Source organism: Kryptolebias marmoratus, linkage group LG13 (assembly GCF_001649575.2).
Source record: "Kryptolebias marmoratus isolate JLee-2015 linkage group LG13, ASM164957v2, whole genome shotgun sequence".
In the NCBI taxonomy this organism is placed as follows: domain Eukaryota; kingdom Metazoa; phylum Chordata; class Actinopteri; order Cyprinodontiformes; family Rivulidae; genus Kryptolebias; species Kryptolebias marmoratus.
Genome location: NC_051442.1, coordinates 20,209,853 through 20,227,640, shown reverse-complemented (window position 1 = coordinate 20,227,640; position 17,788 = coordinate 20,209,853). Strand labels below are relative to the sequence as shown.

The 17,788-nt window shown below is 39.6% G+C and overlaps 1 protein-coding gene across 1 annotated transcript in view; it reads left to right on the top strand.

Annotated features, from left to right (window-relative positions):
- The window catches only part of srrm3 (serine/arginine repetitive matrix 3), a 109,315-nt gene that overhangs the window by 77,691 nt on the left and 13,836 nt on the right, over positions 1-17,788 (top strand). Inside the window, exons 4-10 of the mRNA XM_017412595.3 lie at positions 2,394-2,489; positions 4,372-4,455; positions 4,778-4,846; positions 8,659-8,700; positions 8,921-8,971; positions 9,731-9,838; positions 11,481-11,634. Of these exons, the coding sequence (XP_017268084.1) occupies positions 2,394-2,489; positions 4,372-4,455; positions 4,778-4,846; positions 8,659-8,700; positions 8,921-8,971; positions 9,731-9,838; positions 11,481-11,634 (604 nt within the window). The remainder of the gene's footprint in view (positions 1-2,393; positions 2,490-4,371; positions 4,456-4,777; positions 4,847-8,658; positions 8,701-8,920; positions 8,972-9,730; positions 9,839-11,480; positions 11,635-17,788) is intronic.

The following is a 17,788-nucleotide window of genomic DNA, read 5'->3' as shown; positions in this document are numbered from 1 at the left end:
CATTTGTAATCATCAAAATTAAACGAAATAAACATTTGAAATATATGAGTTTGTATGTAATGTATGAATATAATATACAAGTTTCACTTTTTAAATGGAATTACTGAAATCAATCTACTTTTTCATGATATTCTAATTTTATGACCAGCACCTGGATGTTTTTAGGCTTGCGTAAAGATAGAAAGGTACGATTGGGTGGATCAGAGGGGCGTTAAAGGGGAAAAAGGGTGTTGGGGTAGGTAGGATTAGGAAGGAGTTTGTGACCATCTGTCAGTAAATACAATGCAGCATGCGAGGAATTAGGAGATAATAATCCCACAAGCTGAGCCGCAAATGTGAGCTCATTATTCATAAATCTGGGGTCACAAAAAATGACAAAAAAAAATAAATGTTGCATGTTACATACAGTGGGTTGCATAAGTATTGTCTCCTCTTGATTTATGTTTTACCTTGTGGAGGAATAGGAATCACAACACAGGAGCTAGATTCAATCACCTCGCTTTCTCAACTCCAACTGAGATCACAGAGTGACTGATCCGCCACAACCTTACAGTCTGGAATTTGGAATGAATTTTGGGAAAATTGTATCAGTCAGTACTTTGTGTTACGTCAGCAAGTTTTTCAGGTTCATCTCCACAAGCTTGGTCTATCTAACCACTGGATATTCTTCTCCATTTTTCATGACAAAACAGCTCCTGCTCCTCCAGGTCAGATGGGTCCTGATTGTGTCCAACAATCTGTATATCAAACCAGAGATTCCCAACTGGACTGAGGTCTGGGCTTTAACTGGGTCCTTTCAGGACCTTTAACTGGTTCTCCTTAAACCAGTGGAGTGTTTTCTTCAGCAGTGTATTTAGGTTTCATTGTCCTGCTATAAGATGGATCATCCGTCCTTTAACTCTGACTAGTTTCCCAGTACTTGCTGTAGAAAAACATTCCCACAGCATGATGCTGCCCCCACCATATTTTATTATGGGGACGATGTTCTCAGGTGTTAGGTTCCTTCCAGACATGGCGTTGTCCTTGATGGCCAAAAGTGCAGTCTTATCTGACCACGGCACATTCACAGTCTCCAACATATTTTGAGCAGTCTTCAAAACCCTTTTGGCAAATTCCAAACAGTCTGCTTTATTAATATTATTTTCTTTAAACAATTCTCTTATTTTAGTTTTTTTTTTTGTCACTCTTCCACAAAGCTCAACTCTGCAGCTTATAGGGGTCCTATGGACAGATGCTCTTGTCTCTTGTCTACAGAAGAGCTTCAGCTCCATCAGGATGATCTTTGGCCTCTTAATAGTTTCTCTGACTAATGTCCTTTTTCATCAATATGTGAGTTTTGGTGGGCGGCCCTCTCTTGGCAGGTTTGCTGTGGTGGCATCATATTTTCATTTCTTAATAATGGATTTAATGCACCTCTGTGGGACGTTTGGAGTTCTAGGATATTTCCTGTATTTCTCTACAACTTTGTCTCTCTGCTGTTGATTCTGGGGGCTAACATACAGTTCTCTCAGAATCAGTACTTTTTACTTCAGTGATTTATTTCAAAATTGTTGTTTGAATAGGAATAAAATTTAGTTTACACTATTAAGGACCAGGGAGAATAAATTGGACTCTTACTGAACGTCTTGATCTCCCTGACTGTGTTTGTGCTGTGACTCTAGTTAAGACGCTCCATTCGTGTTCAAATAATTGTGCTCATTTTACACACATTTTAAGAAATGTTGCAGCACAAAGAGCTCTTGTTGCGCAGGAATTACTGAAGCCAATAAAATACCACTTACCTGGTAACTTGGTTAGACTCAGTAAGTAATGTTTCTCTTAAATGCAATGCAATCCAGTTAATGTATGTTTCTCTTGTTCCCAGTTCATTTTAGCTAGCAGGGTTGGCCTTCAGCACAGTTAGACGCTTTCAGATAGTGAACAGGTGCTGATGCTGACTGTGAACATCAGTGTTCTCTGTTTCAAATCCGAGGCAGCAGGGCAGAAACCCTGCAAACAACAGGCTGCTGGTATTAACTAATCACACAGCTAAATAGAGAAAATTTTGCGTTAAAATAGAACAAACATAGAGCAACATGACATGATTAATTTAGAGTACTTAGCTAACCAGTATCATTTTAGCTCCGGAGGGGACAATCACACTTTACAGCTAATGTTGCAGCGTTTCTCTTCATCAGAGTGTCTGCACTCGGCTGATGAAGATGTGAGTCATTCCGATGTTTGTAAAATTAGCTTTTCCATTGTTTACCCTTCCATTGTGTTGCTGATTGCCATGGTGATGCAACAAACTGCAGCAGAAAGTCGAAAAAGTCAAACTATTTCGAAGCACAGTGTGTAGATGCTGCTGTTTGTCCTTTTCTGTGCACTTCATCTCATGATTCATGTGTTTTCAGGGTGAACCACCTTAGCTATCAGCCGCATGAGTACGAACACGACACTGAAGTAGATGGCTACGAAGACGGAGACTATGACTACCACAGTGACAGCAGGTGGGCTGAAGGGTGTCTTTGCCAGATGTCTGCCTTCCTATCATGAATTTTATCATCTCTACAAATGGTTTCTGGGTGCTTCCTTGAATATGTTTTAAAAAAATGTGTTGTACTAACAAAAACAGCTCTTCAAAATACCAAAAAGATTTATGAAAAATTACAGGGCCTTGAGAAAGCATTCATACCCCTTATGTTTTTCCACATTTTGTCACATTACAACCACAAGCTTCAAAGTATTTTATTAGGATTTTCTGTGATTGACTAAAATAAAATAGTACATAAATGGTAATTGGGAAGTGGAAAGGAAATGATTCATGGTTTTCAAAAGTTTTTAAAAATAAAATTCTGAAAACAGTGGCAAGTATATGCATTCAGCACTTTTTAGAATCATTTTTTTGATGTAAGTCTTTTGGGGTTTGTCTCTACCAGCTTTGCACATTTAGAGACGGAAACTTTTGCCCATTTTTCTTCGCAAAATAACTCAAGCTGTGTCACGTTTAATGGATAGTCTCAATGAACAGAAAATTTTTTTAAGTCTTGTTACAGATTTTCAATAGAATTCCGTCTCAACTTTGACTTGACCATGTGAATACTTGAATATGCTTGGATCTAAACCATTGCATTGTAGCCCTTGCTGGATTTTATGGGTTGTTGTTATGCAAGAAAGTGAAGCCCTGCCCCCCAGTCTCAAGTCTTTTGCAGCCTCTGGCAGGTTTTGTTTTATGACTTCCCTGTATTTATCTCCATCCAGCTTCCCACCAAATGCTCTGTCCCTGCTTAAGAAAAGCATCCCCAGAGCATGATGCTGTCACCACCATGTTTCACAGTGGGGATGGTGTGTTCAGGGTGATGTGCATTGTTAATTTTCTGCCCCATACAGCTTTTTGCATTTAGGCCAAAATGTTTCATTTTGGTCTGATCTGAGCAGAGTTCCTTCTTCCACATGTTTCCTGTGTCTCCTTCATGGTTTGTGTCAAAATGCAAACAGGACTTCTTCTGGTTTCCTTTCAACAATGATTTTCTTTTCACTACTCTTCTATTAAGGACAAACTTATGGAGCACTAATAGTTGTTCTATGGACAGATTGTCCCACCTGAGCTGTGGATCTCTGCAGCTCCTCCAGAGTTACCATGGGGCTTCTTGGCTGCTTGTCAGATTAATGCTCTCCTTGCCCAGCCTGTCAGTTTAGGTGGACTGATTTTACTACTCTTTTTATTTTCAGATGATGGCTTGAACAGAGCTCTGTGAGATCTTTAAGGCTTAGGTTTTTTTTATAACCTAACCCTGCTTTAAACTTCTCAACAATTTTATCACTGACCTGTCTAGTGTGCTCCTTGGTCTTCTTGATGCTGTTTGATTGACCTACACAGAACACCTGGATTTACTCTGAAAATAAATTACTCACAGGTGAAATTTTTGGCTGATCACAGAAAACCCCAGTAAAATACTTTGAAGTTTGTGGTTGTAACTTGACAAAATACTAGAAAGTTTAATGGGGTGTGAATACTTTTTCAAGGCCCTGTATAGCAGGCATGTAGACATAGGCAATTTTAATTCAATATGATATCAGAGGTCTTTGACTCTTCTTTTCACATGCAGCTTTTCACACCCAAATTCGAGTATAATTTCCTTTTAACAGTTTCCTGTTTCCTTACTGGCACGTTTTGCATTAATATTACATTTTGGCTGGACGAATTGAGGAAATGTGAAAATATACACTTGTCCTGTTATTGGCACAGCATCAAAACAAAACCAAATACTATAATCAGAAGCTGAAAATGATTATAATAACAATCACTTGTAAATGATTTCAGTATTCTTCACTTCCTCGCTCCCTTCCCACCCCCACCTCAATTTTTTTATTTTTCTGTGGCCAATTCAGAGTGAAAAGGAAATCAAGCAGCTCTCAATCCCCTCGTCCAAAGAAAAGGAAGAAGAAGAAGAAGTCTGGCCGTCGAAGGACTCGGTGAGTGGAAATGGCTTCTGCTGGAGAAGTGGCTGGATTTGTCTCCTTTCACCTCTTTTTCTCTCCCAGCCTCACTGACAGAATAATTACACAGTGGTTTTGGGAAAATGACTTCTAATTATTTAGCTGTGTACATGCAAATGAGTCATCAGATACTGCAACTGTGGAGAGAGGGTGGGGAGGGACTGGCAGAGGGTATTCTCGTCTCCCGCTCTGTCTTTGACGAGGTTGGCGAAAGAGAATGAGAGTGAGACTCGGTGAGGAAGATTTCGGCAGCTCAGATGTCATGCCAGCCTCTCCCTCTCCTTGTTTTCATCACCAGGTTTGGCAGCTCCTCACCCACTCGCAGGGAGAAGAAGAAAAAGAGTGGGAAGAAGCACAAGCGAGGCAGGTGAGTGTGTGAGAGACTGTCATCAATCACATGTCATCAAAAAGTAAGAAAGTCTAACTTTTCCAGGTTTTCTCCCACAGAGACGTGCGGTTCAGTAAGATCTGTAGGATCATCGGAAAACATACATGAAATAAATAAATAAATAGTTTGATAGTTTAAAGGTCTCTCTTTTTATCTTTCTCAATTTTATCTGCTGTTTTATTTCAATTTGGCCTTAATGTGTCACTTGTGTTTCATCCACGACTGTTAAAAAAAGACAAGAAAGAAGGAAGGTAAAGAGGCAGGTGAATTAAAGAATGGAGGACACAAGCAAATAAAAGAGGAGAGGTTGGAAGGCCAGGATGAAAAGGAGCTATAATAGAAGAAAAGGATAAGTCACGAAGATGAATAAAAGATAGCAGGAATAAGGCAGGAATAAAAGATGTGAGTAATAAATTGATTTGATTCAAGGAATATATGGAAGCAAAACATTATTTTCTGTAGGACAACTATGTGAGAGGGAAAGAGGGAATGAAGAAAAGAACAAAAATGTTTAGCAAAGTGTAAGTGAACAATGAAAAATGAAATGACAGGAACACATGCATGTATATATATATATATCAGTGGAGGATGGTGGTGATATTTGTAGGGTGGGCTAACAGATATATAATAAAACGCAGCAGTTTGGATTTCAACAACAAAAGCATCTAATTTGAAATAAAGAAAACCTTCTACAAATTAACATTATGTTATTTTTCATCACAAAGACAACCTTAAAACAAACCACCACTAAAAACCAAGCTCACATAGAGCCTCTGTCAGTTGTCCAATACTTCATTCCCTTCAGTAAGAGTTTCAGCTATAACCATTTCAGATGATTTTTCCCAGTCAAACAGCTTTGAATAACACTGCACCACACTCCTTGACACAACTACTAATCACACTGATAAGGTAAAATCAAACAAAACATGCAATATTGGAAAGTGCTTCTTTTTTTAAATGAATCCTACCTTATTTAAAGAGAAGCTCACTCTGACAACTTTTCTGGGATCCAAAATGTTAATAACCACCTCGTTAAAGATCTGTTAGCTACACTTGCTGTTTGCCAGTCCTTTCACTGAAAGCAGGTCACAGGAAAACTGAATATCCTTGGGTCTATCTGCTCCCAACCTCTTCACTTACGGTTTGTCCCCCAAACACATTATGGAAAACGAGTGAGAAATTAAATAATATCTTTATCTTGCTCGCCATCGTACTTATCTCAGTCCAAGATAAACCACGCCCACTCTCATTGGCTAAAGCCTGAGGCCTTGGGCTGACCCTGGGCTGAACTAAATTAGCCCAAATGAGCAGCAAACCCTAACGCTAACCTGAGGGGGCGGGACAAGACAGCTGTCAATCATTCTGACAAGGGGCTGAACGGGGCTGTAAAAAGTCAGCCCTTTGGAAAGACTTGGGGATTTTCTCGTGACTGTTTGGCACCAGTTTTGTTGTAAATTTCACAAAATGTGATACAATATTTTTAAATTGTGTTTATTAGGTATTTATTAGGTATTTTAACATTTATATTGTAAACACTAGGAAGGGCTTAGCCCTACTAGCTCACTGATACTAGCCGTCCCTGCTATACATACATACATACATACATACATACATACATACATTTAGAAAAACAACAGAAGGAAGGTAAATAGGTAGGAATTAAGGAAGAAAGAAAAGAAATTGAATAAGTTGAGATGAGAGGAAGCAATAGAGAATAACTAGTAGTAGTAGTAGAGAATACTAGTATAACTAATAGTTAAAATGATGCAACATGAACATGAAGAGAAAAAAAATAAGAATAGGAAAATAAACCTGAAATTGAAATTTGATAAGAAAAAGGTGAGAAAGTCAACGAGAGGAGAAATGGAAAAGGAAGCTACCAAAGAGATGTTAAGAGACTTGTGAAGGAAAATGAACATGAGAATAAAATGTTAAATTGGAGAATGGAGGAAAGGAAAGACAGAGGAGGAAGATGTAAAGATATTAGGAGACAAACACAGAAAGGAAGAAGAAGCAGAAAGAGGAAGAACTCATCAAGAAAATCCTGTCCAGTGCCTTGGGACATCATAACAGTCCTAAGAAATTGTAGAGGGGCCTCCCCCACTCCCCTTTATTCCCTGCCTGACTGGAGGGGTGGGGGCCAAATGTGCTGCTCTAATAACCCAGCCTCTTTGGGGCACACAGCACAAGAAAAATGAGCCTCTCACTAAATTGCTGAGCTGCTCTGCTCTGCTTTCCCACCTCTCATCCATCCATGCACATCCCCGTCCCCCTCCCATCCTCACACCAGGGATCCTCTGCATTGCAGGTACTGTTGATATATGAATAATGTATTGGAAAAGCAGAGGTAGAGCAACACACTGGGCTCCACCCCTCAGATATTGTCTTCTGAGGCTCCTTTTTAAAATCTACACTGGGAGGAGACTTTAAAGTCCCTTTCTGTCAGAATTCTGCTGCCTATTGACTTCGGAACTCGCTCCAGTGTTTCAGCGGAGCGTGCGAGAACGGAGAAGAAAGTTCTTTTAAGCAGAAGCACCTGATTTGAAGCAGTCTCCGCCTGATTTCCTCCTGTGAGGAAACATGCGCCGCAGCTCCGAGTCTCATATCAGCCACATATGTTCCTGTGACAGCTTTATTACTCCCCTTTCAGCAAGTCAACACTCGTCATGCTCGCTCTCCCTCCTACTGCAGGCTGCGGGCTGTAGGTGTTCAGAACAGCAGGGGGGATGTTCAGGAGAATAAGTGTCTCAAGCACACCAGCCCGACTAATCACCATGGTAACTGCACTGAGGGTGAAAGTGATATGAAGGTGACGTGTCTTAATGTTGAGAACTGCAGAATAGCCGGCCTACTCATTTTATAAGAACTGACATGCGGCTGTGACTTTTCTCCTGCTTTGTCGCAGCGACAAAGATCTTTAGAGAACCTATAGAAACGAACTGAAACCTCCAACATTTGCAGAAACCTGCTGTGAGAAGAGAACTCCGTCGGGACACCTCTGCACACACAGACACATCCTCTTTGGTCTGCAAGGATGATGAAAAAAAGTGAATCATAAAACGCTTGTTGGAATGAGTAGCAGGTTTTAGAATAACACTGATTTGCGCTGGTGTGTGCGTGAAAAATTGTATTTAACATCAAATGAGACTCTTTTAATTTGAGTAATGTTGAGTAATTTTATCATAAAACTCCTCTTTTAGGCATTAACATTGATCTAAAATACCACCACTGTCTTAGAACTGACCGCAGTAAGCAGGTGCTGGGATGGCGCATAACAGAAAGAAAAAAAAAGAAGAGGTTGAGGTACAAGAGAACCTGATTACTTTGTATAGGTGCTCAGCTACAATATCTAAATCACGCTCACTGACAGAAAAGAGTTAAGCACCCACGGGGCTGGAAATAAAACTTTGAAAGGTCATGTGATTGTATTATAATGTTTCCAATATCAGATCAAATGATAACAGAGTTGGCAGTACAGGTACATATTTATGTCTATGATCTAATTCATCTCACCAATTTGACTGACCGTCGGAAGCTCCAGCAACTGCCTGATAACACTATTGCTCCACCTGTGATTCCACCACTTATGCCCTCTGGTGCCTGTTTTAGACGTGTTTGCTCCTTGAAAATCTAATCAATTAGAGACTGATCACTGGTCTATATGTGAACTGAATAATGTTCAAATCAAATCATTCCTTCCGGATGTCTAACTTTGTTTTTGTCAGTGAGTGTAATTAAGTCAGTGTTAAATAAGTTAATTGTATTTTGGTATAATGATTTTGTCTTTGCAGATCTGCCTCTGCCTCTGACTCTAGAAAAAAGAGAAGATACAGGTGTGTATCCCATAAAACACTGAAGCACCTTGTCACCTTGCAGTCATAGCGTACATAAACGCAATCTTTCACTGAGTTTTCTTTTGTGGCCTATATGCCAGCACTGTTTCTGCCTGACGATTCCCATCTGTTCCCACAACAATGTCAGCAAATGTTACATCGATTCCCCCTGCTTGTAATCCGCACAGCTTCATTATCTTGCATCTGATTTTTGTTTCAGATCAGGCAGCCCAAAGAACAAACACAAAGACAAGAACAAACAGAAAAAGAGGTGAGACAGAAGGGGGAATCTATCTTTTGAAAATCTTTTTTGGTTTACCAAACATGCACACAACAGGACACTGAAATGTTGGCAACAGAAATTCAAGATGCATGAGGAAAACACTTTGTAATGTTTGGAGTGTAGGAAATGGCAAGATATTCATAAATATATATATTTTTTTTTTATTAAAGTCAACATTCTCACGTCATAAGAATAGAACTAGCATATGGTTCTACTTCACAATGAGCACAATTACTGCAGAATAGAAAAAAAAACCTTGTTGCTTTTTAAATTACATTTTAAATACATGTTCATTTTATGTGTATTTGCACAGTGTTGTGCAGTGTGCGTTATATTAGTACACAATTTGTCTTCTGCGCCCATTAAAACAAACTGAACAGCAGTCTTCATCCTCAGCAACAGGAGCAATTGGAGTCACACTGCGTCTCTCATACATTTATATTGTTGTTTAGCATCTATTATCCAAGGCTCAGACTCAGAGAATGTGAGGGAATATAAAGTGTTTCCTCTAAGCGCTTTCTGTGACTTCAGGTTGCATTTGCTGCCTGTCTTGATTCAAAGAAAAATGAACATGTTCGAGCTTGAATAGTTTTATATTTCACAAGATGGACTACTAAGCGCGTTGTGCTGTGTGTCCCCCCCATGATGTTTGCATGCACGCTCGTGGCTCTGTGTGTGTGTGTGTTTGTGTATTTGTGTGTGTACATATGTGTGGATGTGCTTTGTCCATCTGCTGTCATCCTTCAGATCCCCCGGTGAGACCCCCAGCAGGAGTTCACAGCGCCAAGGCAGCTGCTGCAGCTCCCAGAGCGCCTCCCTGTCCTCCACTAGGAGCACCTCCAAATCTCCCAACAGGTAGAAACTTCAACCCCACACACATACACACACCCACACATGCACACGCATACACACACACAGGCTCAGTTTAGTCACACACTGAAATTGCTCTAACGACAGCGCAGTTGCCCTGGTGACTGTCAGTCTCTATGTCTCATTTACTCCCGGCCCTCAGGGGGATAGATTAGGATACAAATGGGGCTCCTCGGCGTGTCTTATAATAATGTCCTTTAAATGGCTGTGATATCTCAGTCTGAATGCAGGCTGAACAATAAGCATCTATTGTCAGTCACACTTAGTCATCTTGCACCGAATGTTTTATTCTTCTGTTTGACCGTATTCCAATTTAAAATGCCTCCATCTCTTTAATTGTGGCACATCTGTTTTTTTTGTTTTTGTTTGTTTTGTTTTGTTTCCTTTTTACAGTTTCTGGCAATTGCTGATTTAACTTGATGTCTAAAAGAGAACTTTTAAAAAGAGGTTTTCTTTTTATTGGTAACAAACTGAGTCATGGTTCAGTTTAATTTGGTATGAAATCACCCTTTTCTGTCCAAGGTTGCTCTGCCTGGACTGTTTCTTTGGGACTGTAAATTCTGTTTATTTGGAATGAAACACATCTGATCAAACATTGTTTAAAGGCATAGTTTAGTGGATTGTTGTAGGGATGTTCTGTCAAATAGTTATTAATAGTCTTTATCAGTCGGGACATAAGTCACAGAGCACAAAGTATGACTAAAAGGGCGGAGGTCTTCTTCCAGGTTAGGCTAATAGCTAGCCAAACTGGGCCGCCTTTTATAAAGTTTTTCGGGCTTCTGAAACAACTTTTTCTCAAAAATGTTACACCAGTGCGAAAGAACCCTACATTAGCTAAAATTATACCATTACACTTTTGCATGACAGCATTTGTTTAGTCTGTAGCTGTTTTGTCAACTGAACAACGTCCACTTTACTGTGCAAACGTTGATCTCTTGATGCTGCTGAATGTATCAGTTAGCCTTTTGGTTAGACCAAAAGTTTACTCGACTCCTGACGACAAACTAAACAGTGTCATGCAAAAGTGCAGTGGTTTAATTTTAGCTAATGTAGCATTCTGTCACACCTGGATGACATTTTTGAGAAAGAGTTGTTTTAGAAGCCTGAAACAATACAAAAGGGGCCCCAGTTCCATTAGCCATTAGCAAAGCCCGTAGGAAGACTTGTCCATTTTCCAATACTCCTTGTTCTGTGACTGATGTCACCACTTATAAGGTACAAACTATTCATGACTATTTGACATAGTCATCAGATTATCCCTTTAAGTGTATTTGAAGTACAAAATGGAACATTAAAAATGAATTGTGCTCACTTACATTCGCACAACCTATCAACGTAATTTTTATTATTTCCACTTATAAATATGGCTAAAACAGAAAAAAGGGGCTTCCACACTGCAGGACTTCACTTTTGCCTCATTTATTTACACCAAGTGGCATTTTGAGCACAGCTCTTCATCAAAACGCCACCCGGTGTAAATTAGTTACCTAAAAGTAAAGTCCTGCAGTGTGGAAGCCATTTTTTTCTGTTTTTGCCATAGATTTCCTGGCTTGGCACCTGCCGTCATGATAAACGTAGATGTGCACGGTTATTCTAATACAGAAACCTACGCCTGCCCTCCCCACAGACTAAAATCCAAGCACAAGGCAGACGGGCAGAAGGCGTCGCCGTCACCAGCTGCCAATAATCCTGCTGCGAGGCACAACGGGGATCACAGCCAGCGGAGCCGCAATGGCAAGGCCGGCAGACTCCCACACGGCGAGGGCGAGAAGGGGAACGATGTACGTAATCTCCTCTGTTTCACTCCCCCCAACCCCCACCCAGTCCAGCGGTTTCTGCCAGTCTGCCAATCTTTTAACTTGTTCTCCTGTGTTGGTTAGGGTTACATGAACTCTCATCTTCTAGATACAAAAAGATTTGGTTTTCTTTATCTTTTTTTATCACTTTAATCTGGGTCAAGGTATAATTATTACCACTTTTATTTTTGACACGTCCTGTGTGAAACTTGCTGCTCCCGCTGCTTTATTTCTGGCTCTTTCTTTGACTCCTCTGCCATCTTGTTGCTTTTTTTTCTCCTTTTGTCAGTTTTTTTTGTTGTTGTTGTTTTTAAGTTTTGTTGTTGTGTGCCAGTAACAGAGGGAGGGAGACAAGAGAAGAAAGATCACTGTGGAGGTTTTTTTTTTTCAGCACACATCCTCTGAGTCATAGCACAACAGTAGCATACAGCATCTTGGTTGGAAAATTTAAATTTGCTCAAAAGGATTTTGAATAAATAAATAAATGTTTCTACTTTTAAGCTACTGCTCACTTTAGAGTTTTGAAAAAAAAAATACATGATTAGGTTTGACTTTTCCAAACATTTGGTGTGACATACTGGTTTTCAAAACTTCCTCAGAATTAATCTGTTTGGCCAAAATACAGATAGCTTTTTTTTTTTTTTTTTTTTTTTTTTTTTTTTTCCTTTTCTTATCAAATCAGTTTATTTTATTATGTTATGTTTTGGGGGTTTTTTCCCTTAAAATTCCTTTTACATTTCCACATGCAGAAGATGTAGAAAACAAAATAAATAGAGACAAAAATATTCAAACATAAAACTCTAATTATTGCAAAGGCAAAGTGAAGTGCCTTTTATTTTTACCCTGAACAGATACAGAAGCAGACATGTGAGCAGACAACATTCTCCTTCTGTGCTTTAGTTTCTTTCTCATAGAATTTGCAGGCAGTAAAATTCTTGAGTCCTGTGAGGGAAAAGCTTAAAAAATATTGATAAATGCTTCATCATAGTTTTAGAGTCATTTAAATAAATTTTGGTAAACTTACATTAATTTTGGTTTATAGTTTAGAGTCAAAAATGATGACTGTTGAATTCATTTAATGACTTTTGAAACATCTTTGAACATACTTTTCTGTTGTAAAAGTAAAAACTGAGTTGTTAAAAGTAATATAGAGACAAACATTTAAGGATACCTCTAAATAAATACTAAATTAGGACATTTCAGAAGACATTTTAAAGGGTCCCAATGCAGATTCTGCTCAATGCTTCAACATTTATCAGCTTCTTTAATTTGAAACTTTCATTTGTAATAATCTAAACTGGCAAAATGCTGACATTATGATGTATAAACTCAGTAAGAAGTAAAGACTGTAGGGGTAAAAGGAGTTTATTTGCAAACCATTTATTAAATTTAGACAGCTCAAAAGTTAGAAGCTGATGCATTTCATTGTAAGTTAGACAATCTATGGTTAAATGGTCAAAAGCCGTACAATACAAACTGTGATTGTGTAAAAACTGTAAATGATATCAAAATGGCAGTTCAGTCATGTAAAGCCCAACTTCCTGTGACCTGTTTGAACTTTGATTTAAGTTTCTCCTGTGAAGTACACTATATTGCCAAAAGTATTTGCTTGTCTCCCTTCAGACACATGAACTTGAGTACCATCCCATTCTTAATCCATAGAGTTTAACATGATGTTGGCCCACCCTTTGCAGCTATAACAGCTTCATGTCTTCTGTGAAGGTTTTCCACAAGGTTTAGAAGTGTTTATGGGAATTTTTGACCATTCTTCCAGAAGCTCATCTGTGAGGTCAGACACTGATGTTGGACAGAAGGCCTGGCTCACAGTCTTCGCTCTAATTCATCCCAAAGGTGTTCTGTCAGGTTGAGGTCAGAACTCTGTGCAGGCCAGTCAAGTTCTTCCACAACAAACTCACTCATCGATGTCTTTATGGACCTTGCTTTGTGCACTGGTGCAGTTTTGTTGGAACAGGAAGGGGCCATCCTTAAACTATTCCCACAAAATTGGGACCATGAAATTATCCAAAATGTCTTGAGATGCTGAATCATTCAGAGTTCCTTTCACTGGAGCTAAGCAGCTGAGCCCAAGTCCTGAAAAACAACCCCACACCATGATCCTCCCTCCACCAAATGACACTTGGCACAGTGCAGTCAGACAAACACCGTTCTCCTGGCAACCACCAAACCCAGACTCATCCATCGGATTGCCAGACAGAGAATCGTGATTCGTCCCTCCAGAGGACACGTCTCCACTGCTCTAGAGTCCAGTGGCGGCGTGCTTAACACTTGGTGACGTAAGGCTTGGATGCAGCTGCTCAGCCATGGGAACCCATTCCATGAAGCTCTCTACCCGCTGTTTCTGAGCTAATCTGAAGGCTACATGAAGTGTGGAGGTCTGTAGCTGTTGACTCTGCAGAACAGTGTTGATCTCTGTGCTCTATGAGCCTCAGCATCCACTGAGCCCGCTCTGTGATTTTACGTGGCCTGTTGTTGCTGTCGTTCTCAATCGCTTCCACTTTGTTATAATCCCTCTAACAGCTGACTGTGGAATATTTAGTAGCGAGAAAATCTTTACAACTGGACTTATTGCACAAATGGCATCCTATCACTTTACCACGCTGGGATTCCCTGAGCTCCTGAGAGCGACCCATTCTTTCACTAATGTTAGCAGAAGCAGCCTGCATGCCCAAGAGCCTGATTTTATATCCCTGTGGCCGTGGAAGGGATTGGAACACCTGAATTCAGCGATTTGGATGGATGAGGGAATACTTTTGGCAATATAGTGTATGTCTGAGCTGGAGAGCTCCAAAAAGATCTGGGTTTTCTCACTTGTTTAACCAAATTTTTGTACTGCTCTCAAAAGTTATATTTTGATGAATTTTTGGTGTTTTTTCAAAGCCGCAGGAGGAGAAGATTAAAAAAATGGATGAGAATGGAAGATCACCTTTGAGTAGTAACAAGAGGGCTTAAGTGCTTTTTAAATGAAGCATCTTTATTAATTTAATGTGTGACAAAAGATATTTAAAAATGTAATAAAGCAAAATGCAAGATTGTTGGAAGAAAGGGCAGAATTGTTTTTATATTTATTTAAGAATATACGAATTCTAATTCCCTCTAACCAATCACATCAAAGGTTTATGTACTTTTAAAAAGATTGTGAATAATGATAGTTTTGTCTTCTCTACTTAATTTGACACAGCAAAGGCAGAAACAGTAAAAAGAACTTTATAAAGTTATGTTTTTATGTTTTTTGGAACTGGTTTGTCACAAACGGCTCCTAAAACATTAAGAGTCATAAGTCGGGCATCCGGTTCCATCTACATGTTCAGTTCAGAGCTGCACCTTGTTTGTTTACAACATGAGGCTTTCTGTTAGGCTCTGATTACCTAAAAGACCGTTCCTGTGATGAGCAGTAAATAGCTTTGTGCTTTATTGGAAACAACCTTGCTCCTCCCTGCTGTAAATGGATCGTTAAAGCAACGGTAGGCTGACAGATGATGCTGAAATGAGCCAAAAGGCATCGTTTACAGGAGATCTAACAGCGTTCACTTGTGAAATCAACTTTCTCTGATAAATTTGCCTCTAAACTGGGCTACAAACACCCACTCCTGAGAACCGAGCCCTGCTTTCCTCCAGTCCAGTTTGCATGTCTCTGAGGTCTCATCTAATCCCTTTCTTCTTCTCTCTGCTTATTTCAACCATCTTTGTTTTTTGTTTGTTTGTTTTTTCCTTATCAGTTTACGTTGTATTTTCCCATTAATAAATGCCCAAATCTTTTTGTCTTGTTTATATAAAAAGCACTCAAATGCTTTGGAACTGGATCAAGTAGGTTAACTGGGTATGTGTCATAGTTTGTTTTTTCTTGTCAATACAGTTGTCTTATTTTTTTTTTTAACTCAAGCACACGCTCTGCTCAGCGATAGATCCTCTTCTCTTCCAGGCATCCAACAGCTCCTGCAAAATCACAAGTGGTTAAACACATGCTCCTCTTTTCTGCTTTACATTTCAATGTGCATGATGTCCCCAGGTGGCGGTTTCTACTCTGTTCCTGAGTATCTGTTTCTACTTCTAGCGCTCAAGCTTGTTGAAAATGTACAACTGAGCCGCTCAGTGTGGATGTGGTACAAGAGGAGCATGTAATTTGGCCTTGTCTTTAAGCAGCATCTATGTGGCATAAGATGATGCTGTCCTTATCACCAAACACTAAAATATTTCGAATGTTGGACTCTCAAACTGAAGCTACATACAGAAGGATGATCATGTGTGACAGATCCTAGATCTAAGTGACGTTTGATTGCTCCCGCTGCAGTTCTGTGATGTAGGAAATGCTCTGTGTAACATCTCTGGTGCTCTTAATTTTCATCACGATTTGTGTTCCTTGTAGTTGTCCACCAGCCCTGCTTAGAGCTGTTTTATCCACCGTGTGGGAAAACTCACAGAAGAGCTTGGCTAGTAACAGCTGCGTGCTGATGAACAGACATGCTTTCATCAAAATGAAAAGTCAGCCCTTTTCCTCAAAGCTGTCCCCTCTGAAAAACTTCAACATGTTGGGGGGAAAAGGTGTCATTACTGGCTTCTTGCTACTCCTTGTGGCCACAAGAGGAAAATCATCCACCACAGCTGAGTTCAGTAACAGTAACGTTCAGTTCACTCGACTGAAGGCTTAAAATTCATTTGTTAAATCTTTAAACCTGTTTTTATTCTTAGTCTTGTAGCTTTTCTTCCTTGTCAATCTCGTAAGGTGAACAGTGAGGAAGCTTTAAAAGAAAAAACGAAAAAGCAAAAACACAACAGAAAAGAAGAAATTTTCTCTTTCTCACAGATTTTTCTTAACTTTTGCTTTAGTAATCAGTGTATAGGTGTGTAAAATTGCATCGTCTAAATTATGAACAATCAAAATAAAGTGATCTGCAAATATACTGCAGTTCATCCTAAAAACAATGAGAATTAGAAATGAAGATTTTCCTTTAGGGGAAAGACATGACTTCATAAAAACTGAAGTAAATGAATTCAGTACCTCACAAATAACTATGTAACAAACTGTTTTAATTTTTACAGGAGGCTTTATTATTTCAAGGTGAAAACATTAATTTTTCACAAATTAGAAGGACTCATAGTTCTGCGTAGTTTAGAATTTTAACCTGAAAAACCAAATGTTATTTCTATCTGAATAGTTTTTTCTTTCTCTTTGTCCTAACATGAAAAAAAAATGCTTATAAATGTCAAAACTGTGGTTGTTTAATTTCAGATGGTACCAAAGTATTTTTTTAGATGGCTTTTTTATCAGTAGACTTATTAATGAGTTCTGTTATCTTCATTTGAATTTTTAAGGAGGCTTTGCGGCTCTGGACAAACTATTGAGTGAAAGAAGGGATAAAAATAGTTCTCCTGTTTGTGAAGGTAGCAAACCCCTGGATTTTGGGTTTTTGTCAGGTTTTATCTCAGTTTGACGCTTGATAGTTGCGTGAGGTAAGATCAAGTCCAGATCAGAATAAAATTAAAGGTTATGTCTGTGGTTCCTGGGAAATAGTATATACAAAATAAGTTTTGGAGTTGTTTGTTGGGGAAGTACAGTAAATACAAATGTTAGATTTAGGGACAGTTTGCAGCTGAGTGTAAAACGACTGAGATCAGAGTCAGCTCCTCTAAGTCTGAGGTCATGGCTCTCAACTGGAAATAAAGGGAATGATCCCTCCGGGTCGGGGATAAGTCTCTGCCTCAGGTGGAGGAGTTCAAGTATCTTGAAGTCTTGTTCATGAGTGATGGTAGGGTGGAGTGGGAGAAGGATCAAGAGATTGGGGCTTTGTCAGCAGTAATGAGGGCGTTGCTTTGATTAGACGTGGTGAAGAAAGAGTTGAGTCGAAAGGCTTGTGGATCGTGACGGAAAGAACGAGGTCCTGAATACAAGCGGCTGAGATGAGCTTCCTTCGTAGAGTGCCTGAGCTCAGTCTTAGAGATAAGGTGAAGAGCTCCGTCATCTGGGGGGATCTCGGAGTAGAGTCGCTGCTCCTTTGCATCAAAAGGAATCAGCTGAGGTGGTTCGAGCTTCTGATTAGGATGCCTCCTGGACACCTCCCCTTTGGAGGTATTTCAGGCATGTCCCCCTGAAAAGAGACCTTGGGGCAGACCCAGAACTCAG